The 26,748-nt window shown below is 45.9% G+C and overlaps 2 protein-coding genes across 7 annotated transcripts in view; both read left to right on the forward strand.

Moving 5' to 3' along the window:
- The first annotated feature begins 66 nt into the window (after positions 1 to 66).
- Positions 67 to 1,940, forward strand: kcnk7 (potassium channel, subfamily K, member 7). Its single transcript, XM_067261855.1, has 3 exons — positions 67 to 460; positions 645 to 1,040; positions 1,215 to 1,940. The coding sequence occupies exons 1-3, from the start codon at positions 67 to 69 to the stop codon at positions 1,547 to 1,549; spliced, it is 1,125 nt and encodes a 374-aa protein (XP_067117956.1). The 3' UTR covers positions 1,550 to 1,940.
- Positions 1,941 to 5,650: 3,710 nt separating this feature from the next.
- Positions 5,651 to 26,748, forward strand: part of ehbp1l1a (EH domain binding protein 1-like 1a) — a 30,376-nt gene continuing 9,278 nt past the window's right edge. The window contains exons 1-14 of one of the 6 annotated variants that reach the window (XM_067261527.1): positions 5,651 to 5,970; positions 9,601 to 9,658; positions 10,035 to 10,130; positions 10,241 to 10,294; positions 10,518 to 10,696; positions 10,780 to 10,898; positions 11,382 to 11,441; positions 15,396 to 15,455; positions 15,567 to 15,687; positions 16,721 to 17,236; positions 17,440 to 22,107; positions 22,231 to 22,299; positions 22,477 to 22,752; positions 23,064 to 26,680. In XM_067261527.1, the coding sequence (XP_067117628.1) occupies positions 5,867 to 5,970; positions 9,601 to 9,658; positions 10,035 to 10,130; positions 10,241 to 10,294; positions 10,518 to 10,696; positions 10,780 to 10,898; positions 11,382 to 11,441; positions 15,396 to 15,455; positions 15,567 to 15,687; positions 16,721 to 17,236; positions 17,440 to 22,107; positions 22,231 to 22,299; positions 22,477 to 22,752; positions 23,064 to 26,680 (9,997 nt within the window). In that variant the 5' untranslated portion in view covers positions 5,651 to 5,866. Of the gene's footprint in view, positions 5,971 to 9,600; positions 9,659 to 10,034; positions 10,131 to 10,240; positions 10,295 to 10,517; positions 10,697 to 10,779; positions 10,899 to 11,381; positions 11,442 to 15,395; positions 15,456 to 15,565; positions 15,688 to 16,720; positions 17,237 to 17,439; positions 22,300 to 22,476; positions 22,753 to 23,063; positions 26,681 to 26,748 lie in introns of those variants that run through there. The other 5 variants (XM_067261528.1, XM_067261529.1, XM_067261530.1 and 2 more) reach the window with 5 other exon arrangements.

Here is a 26,748-nt window from a genome sequence, read left to right on the forward strand (position 1 = left end):
ATAGCCTAAAGGAATGGGATACCGACCTGTCCCTTAAATATTTAAAGGTGAATAGTTAATGTGAGTATGGCTATTTGGTTTCAGTGGGCTCCAGGCTGCTCCCAGATGGCCAGTCAAGCGACGATGGTCCGCTGGCTGGAAGCTTGTCGGCATTTCTGCCGTGTCAGGTCTTTCTGGTTTCTCGTTCTCGGCTATGTTCTCTTCACCCTCTTTGGTGGGCTGGTGTTCATGGCCATAGAGATGCCCGTGGAGAAGACCCTGAGAGCCGACGTCCAGGAACTGAAAGAGAGGTTTCTAGAAGGGCACAGGTGCATTAAGGAGAGTCAGTTGGACGACCTGCTCAAAAAGGCGCTGTCGACTGACCAGCGGGGGGTTTCTCTCCTGGAGGCGAGCAGAGAGGAGCTTCACTATGATTTCACCTCCTCTCTGTTCTTCGTCATTGTCACTCTGTCTACTACAGGTAAGACGAGAACTACTGATGTTTACAAGAGCCCTCATATTTACACAGGGTATTGTGTTTCAAAATAGTGCTGATAACGTATCAGAGAGTCTGATAAACCGAGATTGGGCCTTGTTGATTCCAATCAGCACGATGCTTTCTGTTTTTTCCTTTCTCTCTTTCACCCTCTCCCTCTCTCCTGCAGGGTACGACTTCTTCACCCCTATCTCAGAGGAGGCCAAGCTCTTCTGCATATTCTACTGCACCCTGGGCATCCCCCTGACCCTCTTCCTCCTCTCCTGCCTCTCCGACTTCCTGCTGCCCCTCCTCACCCACGGTCCTGTCCGCCACCTCCAGACCCACTGGGGGATGCCCCACTGTCGGGCGTCGCTGCTCCACACCTGCCTGCTGGCCCTCGTCATAGCGACGGTGCTCTTCCTGCTTCCTGCCATGGTCTTCTACTTCCTGGAAACGGAGTGGAGGTTCCTGGACGCGCTGTTCTTCTGTTTCCTGACTCTGAGCACCATCGGCCAGGGCGGCTACGCACCGGGAGCCAGCTGGGAGCGGAGCTCCAGGGAGACCCTCAAGCTGCTCACGACCTGTGAGGCAGACTAGAGAGATCCCATTTCCAAATGCACACATGCTTGATAATGTGATCATACCTGTTTTTTTATGTACTTTGTGGTAAGATTTGAGTGAAAATGAAAATGTCTCCTTATGGCGTTGGTTGTATTATTATTATTTTTTTACATGGATTTTGGTGTTGTCTCCCCAGGTTATTTGATGTTTGGCCTCATTGTGCTTCTGGCGTTCCGGGACACGGCCCTGGAGGTGCCTCTGGTCCAGGCGGTTTTCCGGATGTTCTCCGGCCCGAGGGAGGGAGAGCTCAGGGGGATGGACCTGGACGAGATGGTGCTCGGTGGTGACTGTGGACCCTCACGACGCTCCTACGAGGAGCCCCAGTACTCTCTCCCCATCTCCACCATCTCCTTCTACCCCCTGGAGCAGCAAGGAATCCCCTCACCTGACCAGCCCAACCCTCCCCCTCTGGAGTACCCTACCTCCACCTCTGAGCCTGGGTCTACCTCCTCTCCAGACCCAGATACATAGATCCGATATGCTACACCCGGTACAAACTACAATCAGCTCCAAAAGGATATGAACAGTGGCACTGCTATTTTGTCTTAGAACTCCTTTGGGTTGATTTCACATTTTTCAATGGCTATTGTTTTGAAGTGCAGACTCAGTCTATTTCCATTCATACTGAGAGAACAGCTTAAAAAGTAAAGCCTTTTTGTACATGTTATCCCTCATTTAAGGTGCCAAAAGTATGGTAGGAGCAGTTTGACACTTTCTCAGCAGATGGGAATCTATATTAATATGACCACAAGGTGGCAGGCTAAACAATCTTTCTGAATTGTCCTATTTACTGATGCAGTGTGATTGTTCAATTTTTTAACAGTCCCTTTGATTAACAGATCATTGTACAGGCATGTTTGATAACAGGGGAGGGGTTAAGACAAGTGTGTGTTAGCACCTGTTCTATTGTCGTCTCTGCTTGTAGTGTAAAATACAGTTGAGTGCTAACAATAACAGTGTTCTATGCCAGTGTGTTCGTCAAGCCAAATAATCACATAATTAACTGTTGACCATGGCTACACAAGCTAACACGATAATTACTGGACTGTCTACATTGTAACAAGCCCCTATGTGCTGGTTGCTACTTTGTAGCATAGCATTGTGGTCAATGCTCTAGTTGTAGACTTAGTTGCTTAGGGGGTCAGATGGCTGAGCGGTTAGGGAGTCGGGCTAGTAATCTGAAGGTTACTGGTTCGATTCCCGGTTGTGCCAAATGACGTTGTGTCCTTGGGTAAGGCACTTCACCCTACTTGCCTCGGGGGGAATGTCCCTGTACTTACTGTAAGTCGCTCTGGATAAGAACGTCTGCTAAATGACTAAATCTAAATGTAGTTATTGCCACGGCATTCACATCATTGACTTGCAGTTCCAATAGAGGAGTGCAGCTCTGTGGTTTGACAGTGGCTCGAGTCAGAGCTGCTCTTGTCCCTCTATGTACTACCTCTATGTACTGTCTATGGATGTGTTTGTGTGAGAGGGGCCCTTGGGCCACAATGACTCAGCCTGTGCCCAGTACTGGTAGCCCTGGCACCTCCTTACACACACACAGGCACACACAAACAGTGTAAACACATTCCCAGAAGTGCGTATTGGGTCATGCTGCTTATTAGGTCATTCTGAGGATGCTTTGACTTGATGCAGCCGACTGTGAATGCACTGAAGCGATAGGAGGGAGTTTGAGAGTAGGGGATATTTTTGTGCTCGTCAAAGCTTGGACATTATAAATTATTATTTGGAAAGGATGTCAACACAGTATGCACTTGAATGCATTGAGAAACATTTCCACGAATGACATGTTCTTAAATCATGCTAAATGTATCGAGTTTGTACATAATATCAGTTATCCAATCAGTCCTTTTTTGTGTATAGCTGAGTCACAGGTTTAATCTCCTCAAATCCAGTTTCCATTTCAACTGTGAAGTGGACAGACCCGTCAAATGGTCAACCAGGTCATCTGTGAGGTAAGTCATCATGACAGGCATGTGTGGACCTAAGTGGCACGTTAAAGCTGCTCACACACACAAACACACACAGTCTCCATGTCGCCTCTCCAGCCAGCTGAGGGGTCACATGGGACCTAGCACCAGGTGGAGAATCTGTCACTTTGACAGAGTAGGGGCTTCCCTGCCAAGTCACTGGATCACCAAGCTCCATGGGCCAGGATCAGTGGCTAGTTGTTGACATATCTTCACATTATTGACATGCAATAGACTATGCCTGTGATTTATAGTACCACATTCAAAGGCCAAAGGTAGAGCCAGAGCTATGTTCAGATGGGATATACTATTTCTCAGTGCTTAAATACACGGTCTTTTGATTAAATAAGTATGAATAATGATGGTAGTGATTGTACATAGAAGACCGGGTCTTTCACAAAAAGCTTTGTGTGTTGCCACATTGACGTGACCTTGATAAAATTTCCTTGAGAGTGTGTCTGGGTTCTCGATGGCTGTCTTGTTCTGTGGTTTTGATGGACAGAGGGCAGGTGTGTAGCTGAGCGTGTCTATATATACACAATGTGTATCAAGGTCGGGGGACTATGAGAGACAACGTTGGTGAGGACGCTCTGCTCTCTGTCGACCAGTCAAGCGTCTCCACACGTCCTCTCGAGAGACGACACGTCGTGGCCTTTTTTCAGTTGAGAAACTCAGTTTCTCCTCTGTCCTCGTCGTTTTCAGTTTGTATGCTTGATTTCCAGCTTGAGTTTTGAGCGTGTGAGTAATGGGACTGACTTTGAAAGGGAGAGACGACTCCCACCATTGAGTGACCTTATTTACCGTTTGACAGGATGCTTTGAACCACCCGTGTGACTAAAACATTACACATATTAATCTTATACCATCACACAATGAGACCTTATGTATCCTTATCAGAGGATGATTAGTCACTCATTGGTGAAAGCAACTTGTTTTCTTCCGCCATTTTGGCTCATCCATCATTGTATGTTAGATTTACAGCACTGCCCTCAAGTGCCCCACCACTCAACACACACACACACATCCTTTAACCCAGGTGGCAGTCACTCACCCTCTGAGGAAAACAGGAAGCAGTAAGAACCAATGGGTGGTCAACCGACAGGAAGTAGATTGTTGCTGAAAGATTTCTTCCTCTAAAAAAAGACACCCACAAAGGTGTCAATTAGAGAGATGTATGCTCGTCTGTCTGACTGACTACATACCAGAGTCTGGACTAAGATAAGTAACCGTAACACTTTGCCTGGCTAGAATAGTCTGCTATTGTTTGAGCAGCTTGTCAGGTATGCGTTCCCTCAAACTGATGTATGGGCCGGTCATCCTTTTGGAGTTTCCCTCCAGTTCATACCATTTGAACTGATTGTGACCCCAATATTCAAGCTTTTAATCCCAACAACCTCTGTGGGTTGTTGAGATAGTATGACATAGTATACTATACTAATCATCCAGCATGTTCTTTAGCTGGAGTCAGCTTGAAAGAATCTCAGCGTATACATTTTCTTTCTTTTTTGTGTGTAAATTTCCAGATAGAATGTTCTGTACACAAGCAGCTGTACAATGTGTACTTACAAGGCAGAGAAATGCCATTCCAATAATAGTTTCTGAGATAAACATAACCACGTCTTAATGGACTTTTGGCAAGTGACCAGCTAAAAGAGGACTTGGTTTTCCCTGGTGTGCCGACCCCCTTCCATTCTTCCTTATTTCTTCCTTTATTCTCCCACCCAAATCCAGCTGTTTCCCAGCAGAAACCCTGCTTGGGCGAACTGCTGAGAGGGAGGATGTGCTTGCACAGACAAGGGAGGTTACGTCCACAGAAGGGAGATTTAGGAAAATCACTCTGTTAACAGGGAACTGAGCACAAACAGTACAAATGATGTACTTAGCAACACCTGCCCAGTCTAGACACTAGTGCCTACATAATATACCCACATATATAAATGAAACCTAAATAAACATGCATTTTGAGTGCTGCATGACGATATGATCAGACATCATTTTAGATGGTAATATATCTATAGATATGTTATATATTAGTAAGAACTGGACAGCCAGTTAGAAAGGAAAGAGTGATACTGTCTTTCTCAGACCTCAAACCTCCCCAGCTGCTAGTATCTGTCGGCCACCGATTATAAATAAACGCTGGCATAAACTGGAAAAGTCCCCGTCATTGACTGACAGGCTTTCAGTAGTAGGCTATGTGCTTTTTAACTAGCATGTTGCTACTCTGACATTGCAAATGCGAAAATTCTGAAATGTCCTTATGTAGTGTTTTGACACCCAATGTGTAGGCCTACATGCTATGTTGAATTTCCCCTCAGGTGTTTATGTGCCAGTTTTGCATGCAACTCTGAAAGATGAATTGCTTCCCATCCTCGCCCTCCCCTCTTCAACTGCACTGGCAAAGCAAAACCAAGATAGAAGGACAAAATGGGCTTTCCTGTTTTCAACCAATGATCGACATTTCTTCAACTTAAAACAAAAACACTTGAATTGAAGCATGAATCAACAGTGACTATATAAAGCATTGTAGCCTATGCAAAACTGTGTTTGATTACCCAAGTATTACAGCTGCGTGGAGTTGGGCTGTTGCTGTGAAGATCTGTCGCCCCATGCATTTGTTTTGCCAGTTTGACATTTGCGACATGTGAACACTGCAGTCATTGGGACATCGACGCACTCGCGCTACAGGCGGAGAAGTGCTGTCTGTCTTCTCAAAATACAAAGTAGGCTACGAGGAGGAGGACAGAATACAGCCGTGTGGATTTTAACAAATGTTTCTTATAAAGTACTTGAGAATTTTTTTACGTAAAATATGACTTCGGTTTGGAAAAGACTACAACGAGTCGGCAAGAAAGCCTCGAAGTTCCAGTTTGCGGCGTCCTTTCAAGAGCTGATGATAGAATGCACTAATAAATGGTAAGAATATGGACTCCTCAGACTATCAAGATCTAAAAAAAATAATGCTAGTCGAAATATTTGTCAGCGTGAGTATAGCTTTTGGAGTCAGAATAAAGTCAGTTTTAGTTTCGTATATGGAAAAATAAACTGCAGATTTGAGTCTATACGATTGCTTATTTTATTACGGGCTATTTGCCTCGATTTACTTCTCAAACGTAGTAAGTAGCAACATTTTTCTCTATGATTTATTACAGTGCAATATTACTGTGACCTATCGATTTTGGTGAAGGCGTGCCGCTCTTGTATGTGCCCACTTCCGCATTTACCGGCTATATAGGTACTCTTTAGCATGTTCCCATCCTAATTATCACCTGGCTGCATGAAAATCCGAGGGACTCAGAGACCTTTTTTGTTGTTGCTAGCGAGACATTTGTGAGGTGTCAACGTGGTTTAAAGCCTACAGCAGGTGTCTGGGCTCGGAACGACGATGAACGTCCCTATCTTCAGTACAATCATTGTAGCACATGTAAACAGTCTGTATACAGACTGTTTACTTACATTCACATTTACATTTAGTCATTTAGCAGACGCTCTTATCCAGAGCGACTCACAGTAAGTACTTATGTTACATAGAGTACATGGGTGTCTTTCCCCCCCAAAGGTCTCGCTGAGGAGCAATAGAATTCTGATGGCGTGACATACCTAGTTTTGTCCAAACCAGTGTTGGGGCCATGTTACTCCCAAGTCTAAGAAGCTCTCAGTGGTGTAGGTTTCATCATACATTTTACATTATACACTTTTCGAAAATAGCAACTCTGTGCCAACTCTTTTAATAAGATATATTTTTATTTGAGGGCTCAGTAATTGAAAAGCTGTCCCACCCACATATGAAAACAAACCTACACCACTTAGTATCATTACAGTATCAACAGATGGGAAGTATTGATGTAGCCTGTGCAGTTCCAAAGGGTTCCAATCGATGCTTAGCTTTCATGCGTTTCTGGAACCTAAGTAAGGAGATAAACATCTCTCAAGCTAACATGGAGGTTCATTGGATAAGGCAGTTGATTAGTCATGTATTGGACTGCCGAACTGAGAGTGCAGTGTACGTAATGCCGTAATGCGCTAATCAAATCACTGAATCGGATGAAGTCCTGCATATGACCGCTGACTCGCATCCGAGTGCATTCATGGGAATGAACACACACAGTCAGACAGACCAAATCCAGCATTGGGTTTATAGGGTTAGACCACATGCAGGAAGGGTATGTATGCAGTTGGCAGAGGTCTGTGGCGCTCAGTCGAACTGTGGGTGATGGCTAGTGGGAGTAGCAGTAATTACATTAGCATTACTCCTCTTAGCATAGGCCTCCTATCTCCTAGCCCAGGCTCACAGGGTATCTGTGCTTATCTTTTCTTCCTGCAATTCGAGGAACTAGTTTTGCTAGCCTTAATACGTTTTGAATTCCTGGTTGGTTTTTATGTATAATGAACCATCAGGATCTGAGGTGGTTTATAACAGTCTCATTGACGAGATAAGTCATCCTGAATCTAATGTAGGGCCCTTTTTTTCTTTCACACTTGTGATTTAGACCATCCTTTATGGCGCACAGCCTGCATTCACAGGCCTGCATTCCATATACTGTATGAGTAGTCTGTGTCATGGCGTAATGTTAGTTTTACCTGTGATAGTGTAACAGCAAGTATGTTTCCTGGTAGAGTTGCTTGTGGTTCTCAGGCGTCTCTTGGCCACAGTTTTTTGTAAAAAAAAAAACAAGACTAAAAAAACGTCTGTTTGGTGTTTTAAGGCAAGTAAATCAAGATGGATATAAGCTAGTCATAATTTGAAAACCATCCTAGGGCAGAATAGACCAACAGCTTGTTGTCATGAGAGAGAAAAACATACAGTGGACAGCGTTATGCTGTTCTGGTTCAGGAAGAATGTGTAAAATGTGGATCAGTTAGAAATGCCCTGTTCAACCTTGACGCGTGTGTGTGTTTCCCCAATGCTGAAACACACAGCGCTGTACACATGATGGGGTTGAGAATGTCCCGTTCCTGAACTGCACCACTCAGACCTATAGGCAGTATGGGTCAGTGACACCTTCCAAAGGCGAACCCGGCGTCTTTTCATAATGCACTCAACGTTCCAGTTGACCCACATCACAACCTGGGCAAGTTTGCGGAGCAACACGTAACATGGCGTCAGGTTTGGATGGCGCGGATAAGAATGAAACTACTTTCATTTTGTGACATTTAGGCCCGCAGCGTGGAGGGTGGTAGGTATATCACAAGTTACCTAAGAATTCAACAGGTTTATTTCGGTAAACCCAGCCCCCCCCCCTCTCCGTCTCCACCAGTCTCCCCCCCTTGCCCCCACCGCTTTCTGCGAATGCCCTTTCCCTCCAATCCGGGCAGCTGCTATAACTGGCGTGCAACATGATCCAGAGGCCCTGTCCCAGTGTTACCACAGCCCCTCTCCCTGTCCTTCCATCCAGCTCCTACTTAGTCAGCCTCGCGCGCATGCGGGCCCATGTGCTGAAAACACCTAACATTACAATATCTCCTCTAAGTGTATTAGATTAACTTGAGAGGCTGTCATCGTCTGGCTGTACTGGCCTGAAAGGACATTTTATAGGGCAAGACCGTGGGGGTGACTTTGTTGTGTGGTTTAGAAACAACAATTATGACCAAACAGCAATAGACCGACCTGCACTGAGGTGGTCGTGATAAGAATAGAGCAGGTTTGGCTAGCAACCACCCACTTAGGGTACAGGTAACAAGCAGGTCCTTGATCCCAGTATACTGTTGTTTGTTGCTAGGGCCGCGCCCTACATGAATAAAGCCCTGAGGACTCAAAACTGAAAAAAAAGAAGCCAAACGTGCCCCAGCCAAAGTGTCTCATGCAAGCAGCAGCTTGGATGGATATTCAGGCATGATGGAGACAAACACAGTACACAGACACACACAAACATACACCCAGAGCAGGGGATACCACACACCAGAAGGGATGAACAGTAAAACACACGTACACACACAATTGTTTATGTTTTCCCTCCACAGGAAAATTCTTTATCCCTGTGTGTGTACGTGTGTGTGTGTGTGTGTGTGTGTGTGTGTGTGTGTGTGTGGAGTCACAAGATGCACCTCTTTAGGACTAAGCCTCCAGTCACTACTGTGTTTATGCAGCAGACAGATGTGTTTGTTTGTTTACACTCAAGAGTCTGACATGGGATGTGAGGAACTCATGTCTGTGGGAACCTCAAACAACAAATGTATTTTGAACAATATCTCGCATCAGAATGTAATTGCACCAGACCTATAGAATAATTCCTAGCACATGTTTATCCATGCGATTCATAGTATGTCCTTACGTGTCATGCCCTGAAGAAATGGGATACTCAAGCAGTCAGCCCTGTCAGGACTGCAGAAGTTTCCACGTAGTATGAATATCGTAGGTGCTCGTGTTTTTAAGTGTACATTACCCTGGGTTAGATGGAGAAAGTTCATACTGTACAGATATTTGTGTGTTTCATGTGCACATAGGTGTGTTTGTGCTAATGCAGCACATGGTCGTTCAACAGTGGCGATGACAACACATACTAGATCATTGTGAACGTATAATAAGTGTCTTTGATTCCGTCTCAGGCAACCAGACAAACTGAGGGTGGTTTGGACCAGGAGGAATAGGCGGCACTGCTCCAAGGTATGATGGGAATGGGTTTATCGGGTTCAGGGATTTATTTAAGTAGAAATGTTTCATCCAGTCAGCCTTCCCAGCGCTGCTTGTGGTCCCTGGACTCTCTCCTTCTCCTCCTCCATCCGCTTCTCCTTTTCCCTCCTTCCTCTTTCACACACAGCTCCTCTCTGTCTTCCACCTCTTCGTCGTAGTCTTCTTCTCTAAACATTTTGAGTGATATTGGGGCCTGTCTGCCCCCCACTAAAAAAACATGGCGGAAACCCCACCTGCACAGGGAAGGACAAAAGGCAGAGACTCGTTTCTCTGGTGGACTCCCTGCACACGTGTGTGTGTGTTCACATTTAGTCAAATAAAGGATGGTTGTCTTTCGTTTCCTCCTCAGCTCCATGGATGGCAGCCAGGAATCAAGAACCCTTACAGGGGGGTGGTGGTGTGGCAGGTGCCGGAGAGCCTGGACATCACCGTCACCCTCTTCAAGGTAGGACCAGGCCGCTTCCGCTCTAGGCCGCACGCTCGCCTCGTTTCATTTGAGATGGGTTGAAAACTAAGAAAAAAGCGGTGTCTTATTTTGAATATCTGATCTGCCAGGAACCAACTGCAGATGAATTTGAGGACAAGGACTGGACATTCGTCATCGAGAGTGTGAGTTTGCGAGAGATGCTGACATCCGTTTCGGATGTCTTTCTAACCTAATCAAATCCTTATGTTCGGCTACCTGGGAGACAACAAAAGTTTGAGTTTGAGTGTATTCTTCTTCAAATGTTATCAGGAGGGAACAAAACATACTGGATAAAAAAAAAGTACCCTTTCGGTTTGAAAAGAACAGCAGTGAAATGACCCGAGGTCTCCTTTCCACCTCCCACAGGAGACGAGAGGTCACAGGAAGGTGCTGGCGTCGGCCGACGTGAACATGAGGAAGTTCGCCAGCGCCACGCCGGTCCAGTACGACATGACGCTGCAGTTCAAGCCTGTGTCGGTGAAGGTGGTGGAGGCCACGCTCAAACTCACCATGTCCTGCGTCTTCCTCAAAGAGGGCAAGGCCACGTGAGTGCTCGTTGAAACCGCCGCTCGTTTTCCACCCGCGTCGGTCGCGTGGGACGCGCTTAGTGACTGTCTGTGTCCGACAGGGACGAGGACATGCAGAGCCTGGCCAGTCTGATGAGCCTGAAGCAGAGTGACATTGGGAATCTGGACGATTTCAACGATAGTGACGAGGAGGAGGAGCGGAGGGGAAGCACTGGACAAGGTACCTGAGGCTCTATGATATTACTATGACATTGTGCACAGTCAGAACTGAGCTAAAGGACGTTACATCGCAAGTATGTCCAGTTCTTACCAACCATGTAAGCTAGCATAAGCTATAAAGGTGGTTGAAGCTGATTCAAAGGCAGTTGAATAGGTCCAAAAGCACTGGCAAAGGCTCCCATGGTGACACAGTCACAGGTAAACAACTGTCATTCGATCTGTTTACAGATGACAGGCTATTTTCGATGGTGGAGGTTTCAAAGGATTGTGCAATACATCGCTGTGGTTCCCTCCCTCTCTAGTCTCCCCGCTCTAAAAGGAATCTGAAATGTCCTCACTTTGAATTCAATGAACGCTGAACCAAATCTCCTCGTGGGCTGCCTAGAAAACCAGTTCTCTTTTTGCTCTGCCTACTTGCTGTTCTATGGATAATTATACCTGAATGAAATATATTTGTTTCTCGCTCCTTTCTTTTCTCTGAAAGGTCCAGTTCCTCCAACAAGAAGGATACACGACCAGGCGTGGAGACCTGTGTTTGACTCAGGTATTTCAGATCAACTGAATAACTCCTTCTTTCCCCCGTGCTTATGTTTTTCAATCATGGGCAAAGCCATTTATTTGAAATGAGGATATTCGTGGGTCAGTGTTGTGAATATTGACTCTCAAACTATTCCTAACCATTATTCATTTATTTGGGTTAGTTTGATGAATTATATTCACTGAAGCTGATGAATATTGATCTCATGAGGTTTCAAATAATGGTATACTGCCACATTGCTCCCTAATTCTGGAACAGATACTCTCTACAGATCAAAGGAAAATAAGATTTTGGAAAGATACAAGGCATATTAGAATAGTGTCTCTCCAAAATGATGCTCAATAAGTTTAAATAAAAGTTAGAACAAACAAGATTGGACAGTTTCATATGTGCACAACGGACTGTCAGATTGTCCTGGTTTGTCCTATCAAACTGTATTCATTGAATAGCAGAGCTAGTGTTAGTGTTAATGAAGAAGGTTGTTGATAGCAGTGGTTCACGCACTTTGTCTGCAGTGAGTATCTGAGTGCTGTCAATCTCCATTCCTTATATTCTTTCATTCTTCCTCCTTTCTCTTTCTTTGCTCCTGCTGTCTTGTTCACTATTCTACCTTCCTCTTCCTTCCGCTACGATGTTCTGCTTTATTCCTTCTTTTCTTCCTTTCTTTCCTCCATCCTCTCCTACCCTTCTCTCATCCCCCATCTCCTCTCCCTCTCTCATCCCCCACTCATCCCCCATCTCCTCCCCCTCTCTCATCCCTCACTCATCCCCCATCTCCTCCCCCTCTCTCATCGCCCACTTATCCCCCATCTCCTCCCCCTCTCTCATCCCTCACTCATCTATCACAGAGATGGAGTGTAGCTCGGGTGTGCCTCCCACCTCTCTCCTCTCCCGCCCCCCCCTGCCTGTACCCCCCGACCCCTCTGCTCCACCTGGCCCCCCTACCCGGCCCCGCCCCGCCGGCCCAGCGGGCGGCGCCCAGCCGGCCCGTCCCTCCGCCTATGCCTACACTGTGCCCGCCTTCACCCGCGCCCACCCACCCGCTCTGCCTAAAATCTTCCAGCCCACTGCTGGCACAGGTACTGGACAGACTGGCTAATCAAGGATAGACTCGAGTCACTGGGGGGTCGACTTCACAGTATTGATTCAAGGATCACATTGAGGACCACTTGAAAACCTTTCTCACCTGGACCTTCAGTGTTTGACTTTCTTTTACTTTAATCCCGAGAATTTCAGGGAAGATCTTAGTTTTATATCAAACGTTCAAAAATACAGACTGGTCTGACTTCTTTGTTAGATTAGAGTACGCTGTAGATAACTGACTGGTCTGACTGCTTTGTTAGATTAGAGTACCCTGTAGATAACAGACTGTTAGCCGTTGTTTGTTTTTGTAATGAGTCTGAGGCGCCCCCTACTGTTTGAATAGGTTTAGAGCACAGGTTGAATATGATGCAAGCCAACCCCAGCAAGAATGGACAGAATGCTCCTTGCGACGGGCCCAGCATAATAATTTTTTTCGCTGTGACTGAAAAGCCTCCTTCAGAGTTTATAACAAAAGGTTTCTAGGGGCGGTTGCCTCATTTCCTTAGCAACCACCCTAGCTCACAGTGAATCAGAGGGGCGACATATTTGATCATTTTTGGCATTTGTCCAACTGCATCTTGTTTCTAGCTGATGTAAGTTCACTCTGCTCTCCCTCTCTCCTTCCTTCCTTCCCTCCATCCACCCTCTGCTCTGCTCCTTTCTCTCAGTGCCCATCTCTGTTCCCCGGAAGGCTCAGGGTCACCGTAGCGACCCGGCCTCCGACTCGGCGCGTCTAGACGAGGGTCAGACGGTGTGCGTGCTCCCCTCCTTCACGCCGCCGTCGTCCCTCTCTGGCTCCCTGACCCGGCTGTCCTCCTCTCCTCTCTCCTCCTCCCCCTCCTCAGCACCCCTCCATCCTCCCTCCTTCTCTGACATCCCACAGACAGGTAGTGTGTCTGACACAGCCACTGACTGTGGAACACGACATCTGTTTCTCTGTCTGTTCATCTGTCTGTTTCTCTCTTCTCCGCCTCTCATTGCCCCTCCTCCCTTGGTCCCCCTCTTCCGCCTCTCTCAGCGACCTATGCGACTGCTCGCTCCAGCGCCTGGAGGCCTCAGAGCGTTCCTTCCTTCTCCGCCCTTCCCTCCTCCGCCGGCTCCTCCCCTCCCGGCGCTCAGCCCCTCCCTGTGCTCCGCCGGCCCAAAGCATACCTCACCTCATTAGCGGAGCCTGGTTCTGCCCCCAAAGCCTACCTCACCTCACTGGCCGAGCCGGGCTCCGCCCTCACCAGGCCTACCAGTCTGCCCTCTGCCCCTGACACAGGTACAGCATAGGCCATTGGCTAAAGACCTTGGAGTTTCTCCAGGTCGTTATAAATGGTCTGGATGGATAGTTAGATGTGGCATGTACAGCATCTGGAATAGTGTTTTTAACGTCTCAGGGTCCACATTCATATACGAGCTGTAGATCGCATGATTGTGACCGGGACCACTGTCATTACATGTCATTTTAGGAAGTCCCTTCTGCCTATTCTACTTTTCTCTGGTGTAAATCGAGGCTTTGCTGTTGATTCTTTTCTCTGTTTTCTTTTCCAATCTCAATCACCTCTCTCTACTGCACATGACCCCCACACCATTTCCCTCTTCCTCTCTTTTACCCTCTCTTTTTCACCTTCACCCTGTACTACTTCATTGCCATCCCTCCTTTTTCTCATCCTCCCATCTCTCCATTTCCTGTCTCCCTCCTTCTCCCAGTACCCTGGCAGAGTGAATGGAGATCGCCTCAAACCCTGGCCCCCCTATCCCCACCCGCTCTCTCCCCTAAATCCCTGCGCCCCTCCCCCCATGACTCCGTGGATAACGCCCCCCTTCAGAAAAAGCAGTGCATCGAGACCCCGTGGAACTCGGCCTCTCCTCCGTCCGCACCTGCCCCAGCTGGGCTTTCAGCCTCCGCGTCTCTACCTCTCCTTCCCCCACCCTCCCCTTCTCATCCTGCATCCGTTCCCCGGTGCGTCCCTCCCTCACCTGCTGAACATCCCTACTGCGCTCTGTCATCCCCATCCCGTTCCCCCTCCTCCTCCTCCTCCTCCACCCCTGTCCCTTCCCCCTCTGGCTCTCAGACCCCGTTTTCTGAATCGGTGTCGTTCATTCTCTCCCTTCCTGCATCTTCCTCCTCCTCCTCCACCACCACGCTTTCCTCTCCCTCCGTTTCCTCCCTGGACCCTCTCCCTCCCCCTGTCCAATACTGGGACTCCCCCCCCGGATCCCCACCTGTTGCTCTCGGTGTTTCGCAATGTGCCGCCGGTCCTGCTCCGCCCCATGTCTCCCAGTCAGGTACTGAAGCTCCACACTAAACTTTGCACCCCCCCTAAACGTTAGCGACGTAAGAATGCCTGTCTAACCACTCTAAACATCCCGTTTTTAACCAGGTGACTGATATTCTTATGGAAACTACTCGGCCCTCCATTTATACTCTACTTCGTCCAACTTTTCCTCATCCCCCCTCCTTCCTTCTTCCTATGTCCTACTCTTTTCTCTTCCCTTCACGTCCTCTTAGCCTCCCTTCCTGCTGGTCAAACCCCTGACTGGAGGCTCCGAGCCCTCCCTAGTGAGGCCCGCTCCAACGTCACAAGGTCCCATGTGACCTCGTCATCTGGAGCCCGCCCCACCCCCTCTCTCTCCTTCTCTGCTCCTCCTATGCTCTGTGCCCCCCCCGATCAGACTCAGTCCCCCATAACCCCCCAGGAACCTGTCACTGCTCCCCCCCATGAGCCTGACTCAGGTACTAGACCTCAAGGGACACATAAAGAGTTCACCTATAACCTGTGGCTCCAGCTAGCTTGACTAATTGAAGCGGTTGCTGGCTTCCAGCGGTTTTAACGTCAAGACCAGCATTTGTTGAAGGTCACTGATCCAGTCATGTGTCTGGTCTTTCAGATCTTCACAGACATCTCAGCACACTGGCTGAAGAGGAGTATCCAAATGTTCCACCTACTGGTGAGTAGAACTCAATTCAACCACAGTAGACAAAGGTGTCATCTTTATTCCGAGGAGGAGAAACTCCTCTGGATTCTCTCCAGCCACTGACCTCAGAACTCCTAACCACAGGAATAGTCAATAACGCCGGTAATAAACCAGACCCAAACAAGACGCCATTGGCCAGGCCCTATGAAAAAAGGCGGGAGGCTCCGCAAGCGTATGGATTGGAGATTGTCAGGGGAACTGCTGGGTGAGTGGATCAATGTAAACAGAGATGTTTGATGTGATTAAACACTCTATCCATGGTCATAATTCCTCCAAACCTGAACTTGAGCTCACTGGTTGCTGATTGCAGCCAGCTATCCACAGTGGTTGTGGATTATCTGTATATCAGCTTTATATTTCAACCATCTATACAGTGTTTGGTCCAAATTCTGTTTTTGACTATTCTTGTTATAAAGAACTCTTTTTGATACACTGATGTATGAGTGTGTTTAGAGGAATCATGTCAAATTGCTTGGAATAGCTGGTGTGGTTTTAACCTAAGCATCTCCTTTTACTAACAATGGCTAGCATGGTCTGGTTTATATGAGCACAGACAAGTTTGTAAACAATGTGAAATGTAGGACATCTGAAATCTCTAAAATGTTAATATGACCTCATTAAAAACATAATATCAAACAAAATTCAGACTAAATGAGTTTTATGTCACAGTGGACTTCAGCACAACATGAGATAACGAGTAAATAGATCAATTTATTTATTGGTATTATTTGGATGTCGCTTTGTTGTTTTGGAGAGTGTCTGCTAAATGAATCAAATGTAAATATTTACTTTTGTTGTGGCATTTAGTAGTATAGATACACTATCATTAAACTAGATCTAGACAGTATATAATCACAGTTGTGTTGCGTTGCTGTTGGTGTATTGCATTTCTGTCAAATGGGCCTTTTTGGAAACTCCCTGAATGTTGATTACATCCTGTTGTGTGGCAAGTTTCCTGTAGCTGAAGTCATGTTGCAAGATGTGATGTGGTCACTGCTTGCTTTGTGCCTTGGGAGTTTCTTACAGGGAGGGTGTTTTAGGCTTGTTGGCAGCACTGTGCTAGCTGTAGTAGAAACGTAGTGATACTTGTGTTGAAATGCATGAGCATCATGTTATGGCGTGTAGACTGTGTTGTTTATATCAGACTTGGCGGTCAAAGCTTGCTTTTGACTTGATTATTGCTATAGAGATATAAATCTCCATCCCTGAACTCTGACCTTGATCTGTTTGTCCCTCAGACCTGAGAGCATGACCTCTGTGCTGCCCTTTAGCCCCAGAGCACCCTCTGCCCCCCAAGTCCCATATTTTGAGATGCCAAAACCTGTCAGGAATCAGGCAGAGGCCATGCCAACAAGGGTGCTCCCCAACCCCAAACCTAAAACCAAACCCAAACCCAAACCATCAACACGTCCCATCCCCTCCTCACCTGAGACTAAGGCTGGCCTTTCTGAGCCCACATTCACTTCTGCCATGGAGCCACTGGTCAAACCAAGAAGTCACATGACCAAGATGTCCATTCAGATTGGCACAGCCTCAGGAAATACTGAGTCTGTTCAGTTCACTCTGAAGCCACCCTCTAAGAAACAGAAGACGCGCTCTTCCAAAACTGTTCTTTCACACTCTATGAAACATGGGCCTGACATTGCTCACACAGAAAGGAAAGATGCAAAGAAAGAGCAGGATCTGAAAGTTGTCCCTAAGACAACTGCTCCCACAAACGTAGGACAATCTGAAGTCATACCCAGGGATTGGGGGTAAGTGTGGCATAGAACACAATACTCCTCTAACTCATATGTGTAATGCTCATTCAGCTTGTGTAAACAATGTTCTAGACTTAATGTATACAGTATACATGTATATAGAACGGATGTATGTATTCTCATTTGAATACAGTCAGATTGAGATTAAGTGTTCCACATGGCCTGACATATTTTTGTTGGTGTGCTTGTCCCTTTAGAACTGAAAGCGTGGACACATTGCTTCCATCTTGTCCAAGAGTTGCCAGTTCTCCTGGTTTCCCCTCCACAATAGTAACCAAAACATCAGAGGCACACTCTGACCAGGGGTCACTTGACAAGAACCCACTTAGGGAGAGGCCTCTGACAGAGAGCCCCAGAGTCACTCCAGTCAATCAGAAATCCAAGGACAACATGGCCTCCATGGTGCCAAGCAGTCCCGGGGTGGCTACCATCCCCGGTTTTCCCTCCGCACCCCAACACAAAATGGAAACCCCAGAACTCCAAATGGAGCCTCTTAAAGTTAACCTGGCACCATGTGTCACAACAGTGTCCAGTTCAGCAAGTTTGCCATCAAAGCAGCCAAACAAAACTGCTGAGTTTCGGGGTAGTAATTTACATGAGGATGCAAAGCCCTTATGGGAGGTTTCACAGAAGGAGCAGGCAGCTATGAGACCTTCCTCCTTTGGTGTTTTAGATGTAGAGTATGTAGACAAGCAATTGGAAGAAACGGTAGCATTACTCCCATCTTCTCAAAATGAAAAGTCTGTTCATGTATTTACATCTGATACAGAGCCCAATGCTGAGGTTTCTAAGATGTTGGGAACACCAAGTATGGCTAATCTACTGCCAACCTGTCCCCAAGCTTCAAGTATTCCTGGATTGCCTTCTTTAAATCAGACACAGTCAGCTGGCTGGCCAGTGGATAGAAACCCCCTGGTCAAGATATCTTTTAGAAAGAGGTCAGGATCCTTATTATCACATTTAGATAATGTTGATAAAGTTTATTGGGATCGTGAAATGTGCACAAAAATGGTGGATATGACACCATCCTGCCCAAGAGCATCCCTTATTCCTGGCTTCCCGTTTGCCCCAATACAAGAGCCCTGCATGGTTGACCTTCTAGCTACATGTCCCAGGAAAAGCAGCATTCTAGGTGTACCCTCCAGAGAGACAGGCATGTCCAGAGATGAAGACTGGATTGTGGACAGACATCCAGTGTGGGAAAAGCCAGTGAGGATAAGAGAAGGATGTATTCTACAGATGAATAAGGAAGTCACTATGGAGGAGGCTGAAACGAGGAGGAAAACGGTAGACATGTTGCCTACTTGCCCAAGAAAAGCCAGTGTTTCTGGCTTCCCCTCAGCACCAATTCCCGAAACCAGAATGGTGAACATTTGGCCTACGTGCCCCAAAAGAGCTAGAATTTCAGGTTTACCTTCGACTGACCCAGTCAAGTATAGTGATGAAGATTGGGCTGTTGACAAAAGGCCACTGTGGCAGAAGCAATTGAAGAAATATGATTTCTTAATGCCATCTGCTTCTCCAGTTCTGAGTAAATATGAGGATATGTTTAGGCTGTTGCCTTCTTGTCCAAAAGAGACCTCTATCCCAGGCTTCCCTTCTGTGCCACAAAAGCTAGCTGGGACACCAAGTATGGTGAGCCTTCTGCTTTCATGTCCTGACATAACCAAGGTTTCTGGTATACCATCTAAACATCAAAATCAGTCAAACAATCTTGACTGGCATGCTCTGAGAAGATCATCCATCGAGAGGCCACTGAATAAAAAGCCACAATATGGGATTAAAGTATTATTATGTAAGAATGCCAAACACATGAAAGACATGGTCAAACTGTTACCATCTTGTCCAAGACAAGCTAGCATTCCAGGCTTTCCCTCTGCACCTCAACGAGAGCCAAGTATGGTTAACCTTCTTCCTACATGCCCTAAGGTGGCTAGAGTTCCAGGTTTCCCCTCAGTACAGCCACGGAGATGTAGGGATGAAGCTTGGCTTGTAAACCGTAGTCCACTATGGCAGAAGTCATTGGAGAAAAGTTACCTATTTGATCTTCCTATGTCTCCAGTTCAGTGTAAAGATGAAGAAATAGTGAGGATGTTCGCTTTGGTGCCATCTTGCCCAAGGCAGACTAGAATCCCTGGGTTTCCCACTGTACAAAGACAAGAGCCATGCATGGTTGACCTTCTTCCTACTTGTGCAAGAGTAGCAAGAGTTCCAGGCTTACCGTCAAGAGAATCAGTTGGATCCAAAGATACAGACTGGGTTGTGGACAGAAGGGCGTTGTGGGAAAAGCCACTACAGAAAAAAGATTGGTTAATAATGTCTCCATCTTTCTATAAAGATGAAAAAATGTGGAAAAACATGGTAGATTTGATGCCATCTTGTCCAAGAAAGGCCAGTGTACCTGGGTTTCCTTCTGCACCCAGCCAGAGGACAGCTGAAATCCCAAGCATGGTAAATCTACGGCCCTCTTGTCCAAAAGCATCGAGGGTTCCTGGCTTGCCAAGTATTGACCAGGCACAGGCAGTTGAGTGGCCAGTGAATAGAGAGTCTCTGTTCAACAAGGTGTTCGCACAAAGGCCAGGATTGCTTCACTTTGAGGACACGTCATATTTTCCTTGTAAAAAGATTACAAATATGACAAATATGTTACCATCTTGCCCAAGTAAGGCTAGAATTCCAGGCTTCCCCTCTGCACCAAGGCAAGAGACAAGTATGGTATACCTCTTGCCTACATGTCCTCAGGTAGCAAGAGTTTTAGGGTTACCTTCAAGACAGTCAGTCAAAAATGAGGATATATTTGTGGACAGATGTTCTCTGTGGCAGAAGCCACTAAAGAAAGGTGACGTGTTGATTTTGCCAATTTACCAAACTCATGATAAAAACATTCATGGGATGGCAGCAATGGTGCCAACTTGTCCTAGACAGGCTCGTATTCCAGGCTTCCCCTCTGCACCCCAGAGGCAAGCAGACACACCAAGTAGGATGTGTTTACTTCCCACCTGTCCTAAATCATCCCAGATGCCAGGTTTTCCATCTAAACAACCTGTTGATTCTGAAGATAAAGTATGGTGTTTAGAGAGAGAATCTCTGTGGGAGAGGCCATTACATAAAGTTAATGTGAAAATGTGTTCACATGTCTGTACATCATACGACGACAAAGAATTAGTGAAAGAAATGGCAGCTATGTTACCATCATGTCCACTCAAGACCAGTATCCCAGGGTTGCCCTCTCAGCTGAAGTTAGTAGAAACTCCAGTTATGCATAGCCTGTTGTCCACTTGTCCTAGGAGCTCCAGAGTTGTTGGCTTGCCATCAAGAGTACCAGTAGACACAGATGAAGGTCACTGGCATGCCAGTAAGAGGCCTTTGTTGTTGAGACCATTAAAGAAAAGAGCAAAAGTTGTTATTCAGGCGAGTCAATCTTTCAAAGAAAAAGCAATGGTTAGAATTATGGTTTCAATGTTGCCACCCTGCCCTAGAAATGCTACTATTCCAGGCTTTCCTTCAAAGTCTAGACAGAGACCTCAGATTATTTTTGGACTTGAGAAAGCCCCTAGTATGCTAAATATTTTACCCACCTGTCCAAAGCATACAACAGTTCCAGGTTTACCATCCAGAGACCCTGTGGAAATGTCAAAGGTTGGTTGGCATGTAGACAGGCAGTCATTGTGGAATAAACCACTGACTAAAAGAAAGGGGATTGTTTCTCAGTTTCACCCAATTGAGATGTCATTGAGAGACAAAGAAATAATGCTGAGTATGGTGCCATCCTGTCCAAGACATGCCACCATCCCTGGTTTTCCATCTAAAGTGGTTTGTGTCAGTACTGTTCAGAAAGAGCCATTTTTGACTTGTCTGTCACCAACTTGCCCTGAAAATTCCTGCATCATTGGTTTTCCTTCGAGACAGTCATCATGGTCTGATGTCAGAGTAGAGCACTGGCCCACAGTTAAGAGTGTATTATGGGAAAAACCACTCAAGACATTAGCTAGGACTCAGATATTTTCCCTATCTCAGGGACAGAGTTGTTACAGACACAAACTCGTGAGAAATGCTATGGTGTCTCTTGTACCATCATGTCCAATTGTTGCTCTCTTTCCAGGATTTCCTTCTCTGTCACAACTTAATGTAAAAAAGCTTACAAGTATGGTAGATATTGTACCAACATGTCCTATGTTGTCTTCTGTTCTGGGGCTTCCATCCACAAATACTCTTACAGTAGAGAGTCGAGTAAAGGGTTGGCCATTGGGGAATAAACCATTACTGGAGAAACCATTGAAAGAGAGTGCTGTAACAATACATACACCCCCAATTATTTATATTATAAGATCTGATAAAAACTTGAGTAAACGCATGATGGCTTTAGAACCAACATGTCCAAGGAAAGCCAGGATACCTGGATTTCCATCAGCCCCAAAACACAGAACAAATGAATGTATTACAGCTTCAGTCAAATCATGCCGCTCGAATGGTTCTAAAGTCTCTGCAGCAGTCACAGACCGTAGAAGAGAGGCTCTGATTCGACAGTGGTCGATAGAGGAGATGCCAGTTAGAGAAAAGTCCCTCAAAGAAGCATCAGTAGGATCTTTTAATTCCAACCAAGATGTGCCAGATGATGTCAAGAAAAGGATGGAGGCAATGTTGCTGCCCAGCCCAAGCAAGACCCCAGTCTCTGAACTGTCATCTGTACAAACCCAAATGTCTCACCACAGTGGAGGAAAAGCTCATCAAAGCAGTGACATCAAAATAGTGGTGAAAGAGGAAGTACAAGGATCAAAAGATGGTTCAGTGATGGAGGGGCTCAGAGTGGAAGGGGTCTTTTGGACACAAAATGAGGCTCAAGATGTGGGCATTCTAGAAAAAGGGTGAGTTAGTGGGACAAGGATAGCAGACAACTTAGAAGCTGCATTATGGCATTTGTCTGACATGTCTCTCCCTGCAGTCAATGTATAGTGTTTAAAACATTTGCTTTTGGACTCTATTTTCAGACACTTATACTGCAGAATGTGGCACTCTATGCCCACAGATATGCCATTATTCTTGACTGTCAGAGAGAGGTGGGTTAAGTTGGTTTGCAAATGTATGGTAGCTGTTGGCTTTTTGGGCTGTTTTGTACTGATCAACACCTGACTGACAGTGTTGGGATTTCTAATCACTGCCTTACGCATGTTGAGTTTCTACTTTGTGATTCATCATATTCATGGCGTTCCTCTGTTCATGTTACTCTCTTTCAGTCCCTCACATCCATCTCCAACCCAAGAAGGACAGCTAGTATTGTATGATATGACAGGAGCTGTTAAGAAAGATTCAAAGGAAACCAATCTGAACCTAGTTGACGGTCAATCAATAGTGTCCTTTAGGGAACCACCCATGGATGTTACAGTAGATAAAGTATTTGTGTCAGAATCTGGTTTCGATGTTGACAAAAAGGAAACGATATTGGCTAGGGAGACGAAGGTGGTTACTGGATTAGTGGAAACAGTGGATGCACTCACACGCACTGGTGGGGGGTAAGTGTGGGAAACCCCAGAATCACTGTTTGCTTGTGTGATGCCGGTTTAGTTACTTTAATCTGCATGGTTTTATAGTTTTGCTCCAGCATTCGCAGATTGTTGATCATAGTACAGTTGTAATATTGTTGGACTCAAAAGCATGCAACGAGTGACGCTTTAGTCTTTCTTCACGGATCAAGCATCAACTTCCGTGCTGATGCTTGTGGGTGGAATGAATGTTTTTGGCTGTAGAATGTGGACACAGTCCTATCGCTTTTTTTGGTTGCTGTAAGTCACCTTAGACTGACTGGAGTTTCCCCTCTTCTCAGACCTGAAAACATGGTTCCTCTGCTGCCATCGTGTCCAGGTGTTGCTACATCACCAGGGTTTCCCTCCAGGGAAACTACCACAAAGGCTCACTTAAAGGATGCACTGGTGGACAAGACCGTATTATGGGAGAGGCCTCCAAAGGAGGCTCTAGAACTGGCAATGGATATATCACTGCAAGAAAGGGAGACAATGAAAGGAATTTCAGACATGGTTCCATCTTGTCCCAATGCTGCCACTATACCTGGATTTCCATCTGCACAGCAACCAAAGCTTAGGGAAGAGAAAATAGAGCATGAGCTTTATATGGAAAATGAACTGCCATCTTACCCAAGACTTTACGATGGAGAGTGTTCAGATAATGAAACAATCAGGAACAATCCATACACCGTCGGAGAAACAGAGGTCATTGCATCCACATCCCATTTGGACAAAATAATGGAAGATAGAGAGTTCATGAAGCACGTGGTGGATACAAAGTCATCATGCCATAATGAGACCAGGAGTCCCAGCTTTCTCTCAACACCTCATTCAAAAGCTGTTCACTTTAGTCCAAGTATGGTAAACCTTTTACCATCCTGCCCCCAATATTCTGGTCTGCTTGGTTGGCCATCTACTGCTGATGCTAGTAGAAAAGACTGGTATATAAGTCAAGAACCTATATGGGAGGCACCTCCAAAGGAAAAGCTTTTTTTCAACAGAGAGGGCTTAAAATATTATAAGGAAGCTATGAAGGAAATGGTTGCCTTAGCGCCAACATGCCCTCAAGCTGCCAGCATTCCAGGCTTCCCCTCCTTGCCCCGGCGCAGGACTGAGATAGAATCAAGTATGGTTGATCTTCTGTTGTCTATCCCCAAAGTTTCAAGTATAGCAGGTTTTCAATCCACTGAGGGAAATTATACAAAAGAATGGACAAAAGACCAAGCGTCACTTTGGGAAAAACAAGTCAAAGACAAAAGCACCGTCTCAATAGACAGCTACCAAGGAGGAGAGATGACAAGAGGCATGGTATCTATGGTACCAGCTTGTCCAAAAAAAGCAAGGGCTGCTGGTTTCCCCTCCATGCCTCACCCCAAAGCAGAGTATTTTGAAAAAAGTCCAGATATGGGATCGTTTCTCTCGTCCTGCCCAAAGGTCTCAAGTATATCTGGTTTCCCATCTACTGAGGCTGTTGATAGACAAGACTGGCTTATGACTCATACACCCCTGTGGGAGAAGCAGACAAAGGAAAATATAAAATTTATGGACATATCAAATAAAGATAAAGGTGAAATGAATGGAATGTCAGCTCTGGTGCCATCCTGTCCAAAAGAAGCCAGGACTCCTGGCTTCCCCTCAGCACCAGAACCAAAACACATTTACTATGGACCTAGTATGGTTAATATGTTGTCCTCATGCCCAAGAGTGTCCAGTATATCAGGTATGCCATCCATTGATGGAGATAGTAAGAATACATGGCTGCCATATCAGGAACCACTATGGGAGAAGCAATTGAAGAAGAGGCCCATGGTGACTGCATACACACCAGATGTGAGGGTGAAAGATCAGATGAAAGTTATGGTGCTCTTGGTACCTTCCTGTCCAAAAGAGGCTCGTATACCCGGATTCCCGTCTGTACCCAAACCCAAACTGGTTCGCTGTGAACCAAGTATGCTAAGCCTACTATCATCTTGCCCAAAATCCTCTTGTATTCCAGGCTTTGCCTCATCATTGGAGGCTTCTAAAAGAGACTGGTTTATTAGTATTCATCCATTGTGGGAGAAACGTAGGAAGGTCAAGTCAGTTGTAATCTACGGAAGATCAGATCAAGACAAAGATGAAGTAAAAGCAATGATGGCTATAGTGCCATCCTGTCCTAAACATGCTCGTATTCCAGGTTTTCCCTCGGTGCCACAACCCAAAGTAGTCTACTATGCACCAAATCTTGCCAACCTTCTTCCATCATGCCCCAAAGTCTCCAGTATGGCTGGTTTCCCATCCACTCAGGAAGCTAACAGTAAAGACTGGCAAACAGACTGTCAGCCATTATGGAAGAAAGAAATGAAGGAAAAGCGGATATTAATTATCGATGGATTTGAAAAAGGCAATCGTGATATGAAAGGAATGGTTTCCCTTGTACCAACTTGTCCAAAAGCAGCCCGGACCCCTGGTTTTCCATCTGTCCCACTACCCAGAGTGGTATATTTTGGGACAATGCCAAGTATGATTAATTTTTCACTTTCTCTTCCAAAATGCTCAACTATTCCAGGCTGCCCATCATCTGATCAAACTAAGAGGACAGAATGGCTTACAGAAACTGAACCGTTGTGGAATAACAAACCAAAGAAGAGGACACTAATGATAGAAAAATCTGAAAAAGACGCAAACATGACGACACCAATGCTGGCTCTGGTGCCATCCTGTCCAAAACTGTCATGTATACCTGGTTTCCCATCTGTTCCAAATCCTAAAGTTGTGTATTATGGACCGAATATAGTCAATCTGCTCCCACTCTGCCCCCAAGTCTCTAATATCCCAGGGTTTCCATCGCTTAAATATGATAAGCAAGCAGAATGGGTCACTGAACACGGTTCATTGATAGAGCGACCACAAAAGGAGAAAAAGTTTGTTATTCATGAAGCAGAACTTGGCATAGATACTTCCAAAAACATGTTTGCATTAGTACCATCTTGCCCACATGCTGCAAAGATTCCTGGCTTCCCCTCCGCACCACAACACAAGATGATGAGTCTGGTACCTTTATGCCCCAAAGTTTCAAGTCTCCCAGGCATTGCAACCACTGAGGAACATTTGGATTGGCTTGTTGACCCAAACCCACTGTGGGAAGAACTTCAGAAGAAAAAGAAGAAAACAGTTTTTGCAGTAGGCAGTCCAAAACAAGACAGGGAAATCATGAAAGAAATGGTGGCCTTGGTGTCGTCTTGTCCAGAAGCTGCCAGGTCTCCTGGCTTCCCCTCTGCACCTAATCCCAAAGCTAGGGAGCCAAACATGCTGAGTCTGGTCCCCTACAACAACAAAACCTCCTGCCTTCCTGGTTTCCCATCCACTTCTAAAGGCCCAAGAGAAGATTGCCTACTAGAATCAAACCCTTTGTGGGTAAAGCCACAGACAAAGCAATTAGACATCATATCACCAGTCTGTCAAGCTCAGGAAAGACCCTTTAGTGATGCAATGAGCAGTATGTTGCTCATGGTACCATCATGCCCAAGAGAAACTCTTATGCCTGGTTTCCCTTCAGCTCCAATTAAAAATAGATCCCCAAACATCACAAGTTTACTTGCATCTGCCCCATATGTTTCAGCTATTCCTGGATTCCCATCAGCGAGAATGGTTAGTTCCGATCAGAAGAATACAGAGGTAGTAATTACTAAGCCCTTCTTTGAGAAGCCAGAGAGAAAGAAGAAAGCCTTTATTACATCCGTGTCAGCAGAACACATTGAAAAAATAAAGAATATGGTAGCAATGGCACCCTCATGTCCAGCTGAGAGTCGTATCCCTGGATTACCATCCATATCTCCACCGAAAGCAATGGCTGCCCTTCTGCCACCGTCACTCCCCAAGGAAACAAGCAAACCTGGTCACCTTAATGATCTCCCGTGCGGTTCAGATTCTGGAGATGGTAAGCTCTGATTTCCATTGCTTTAAGGCTGGCTCCTATTACCTTAAAGTCATTTCTGAAACTGTGTA

Source organism: Osmerus mordax, chromosome 23 (assembly GCF_038355195.1).
Source record: "Osmerus mordax isolate fOsmMor3 chromosome 23, fOsmMor3.pri, whole genome shotgun sequence".
NCBI classification, from domain to species: Eukaryota; Metazoa; Chordata; class Actinopteri; order Osmeriformes; family Osmeridae; genus Osmerus; species Osmerus mordax.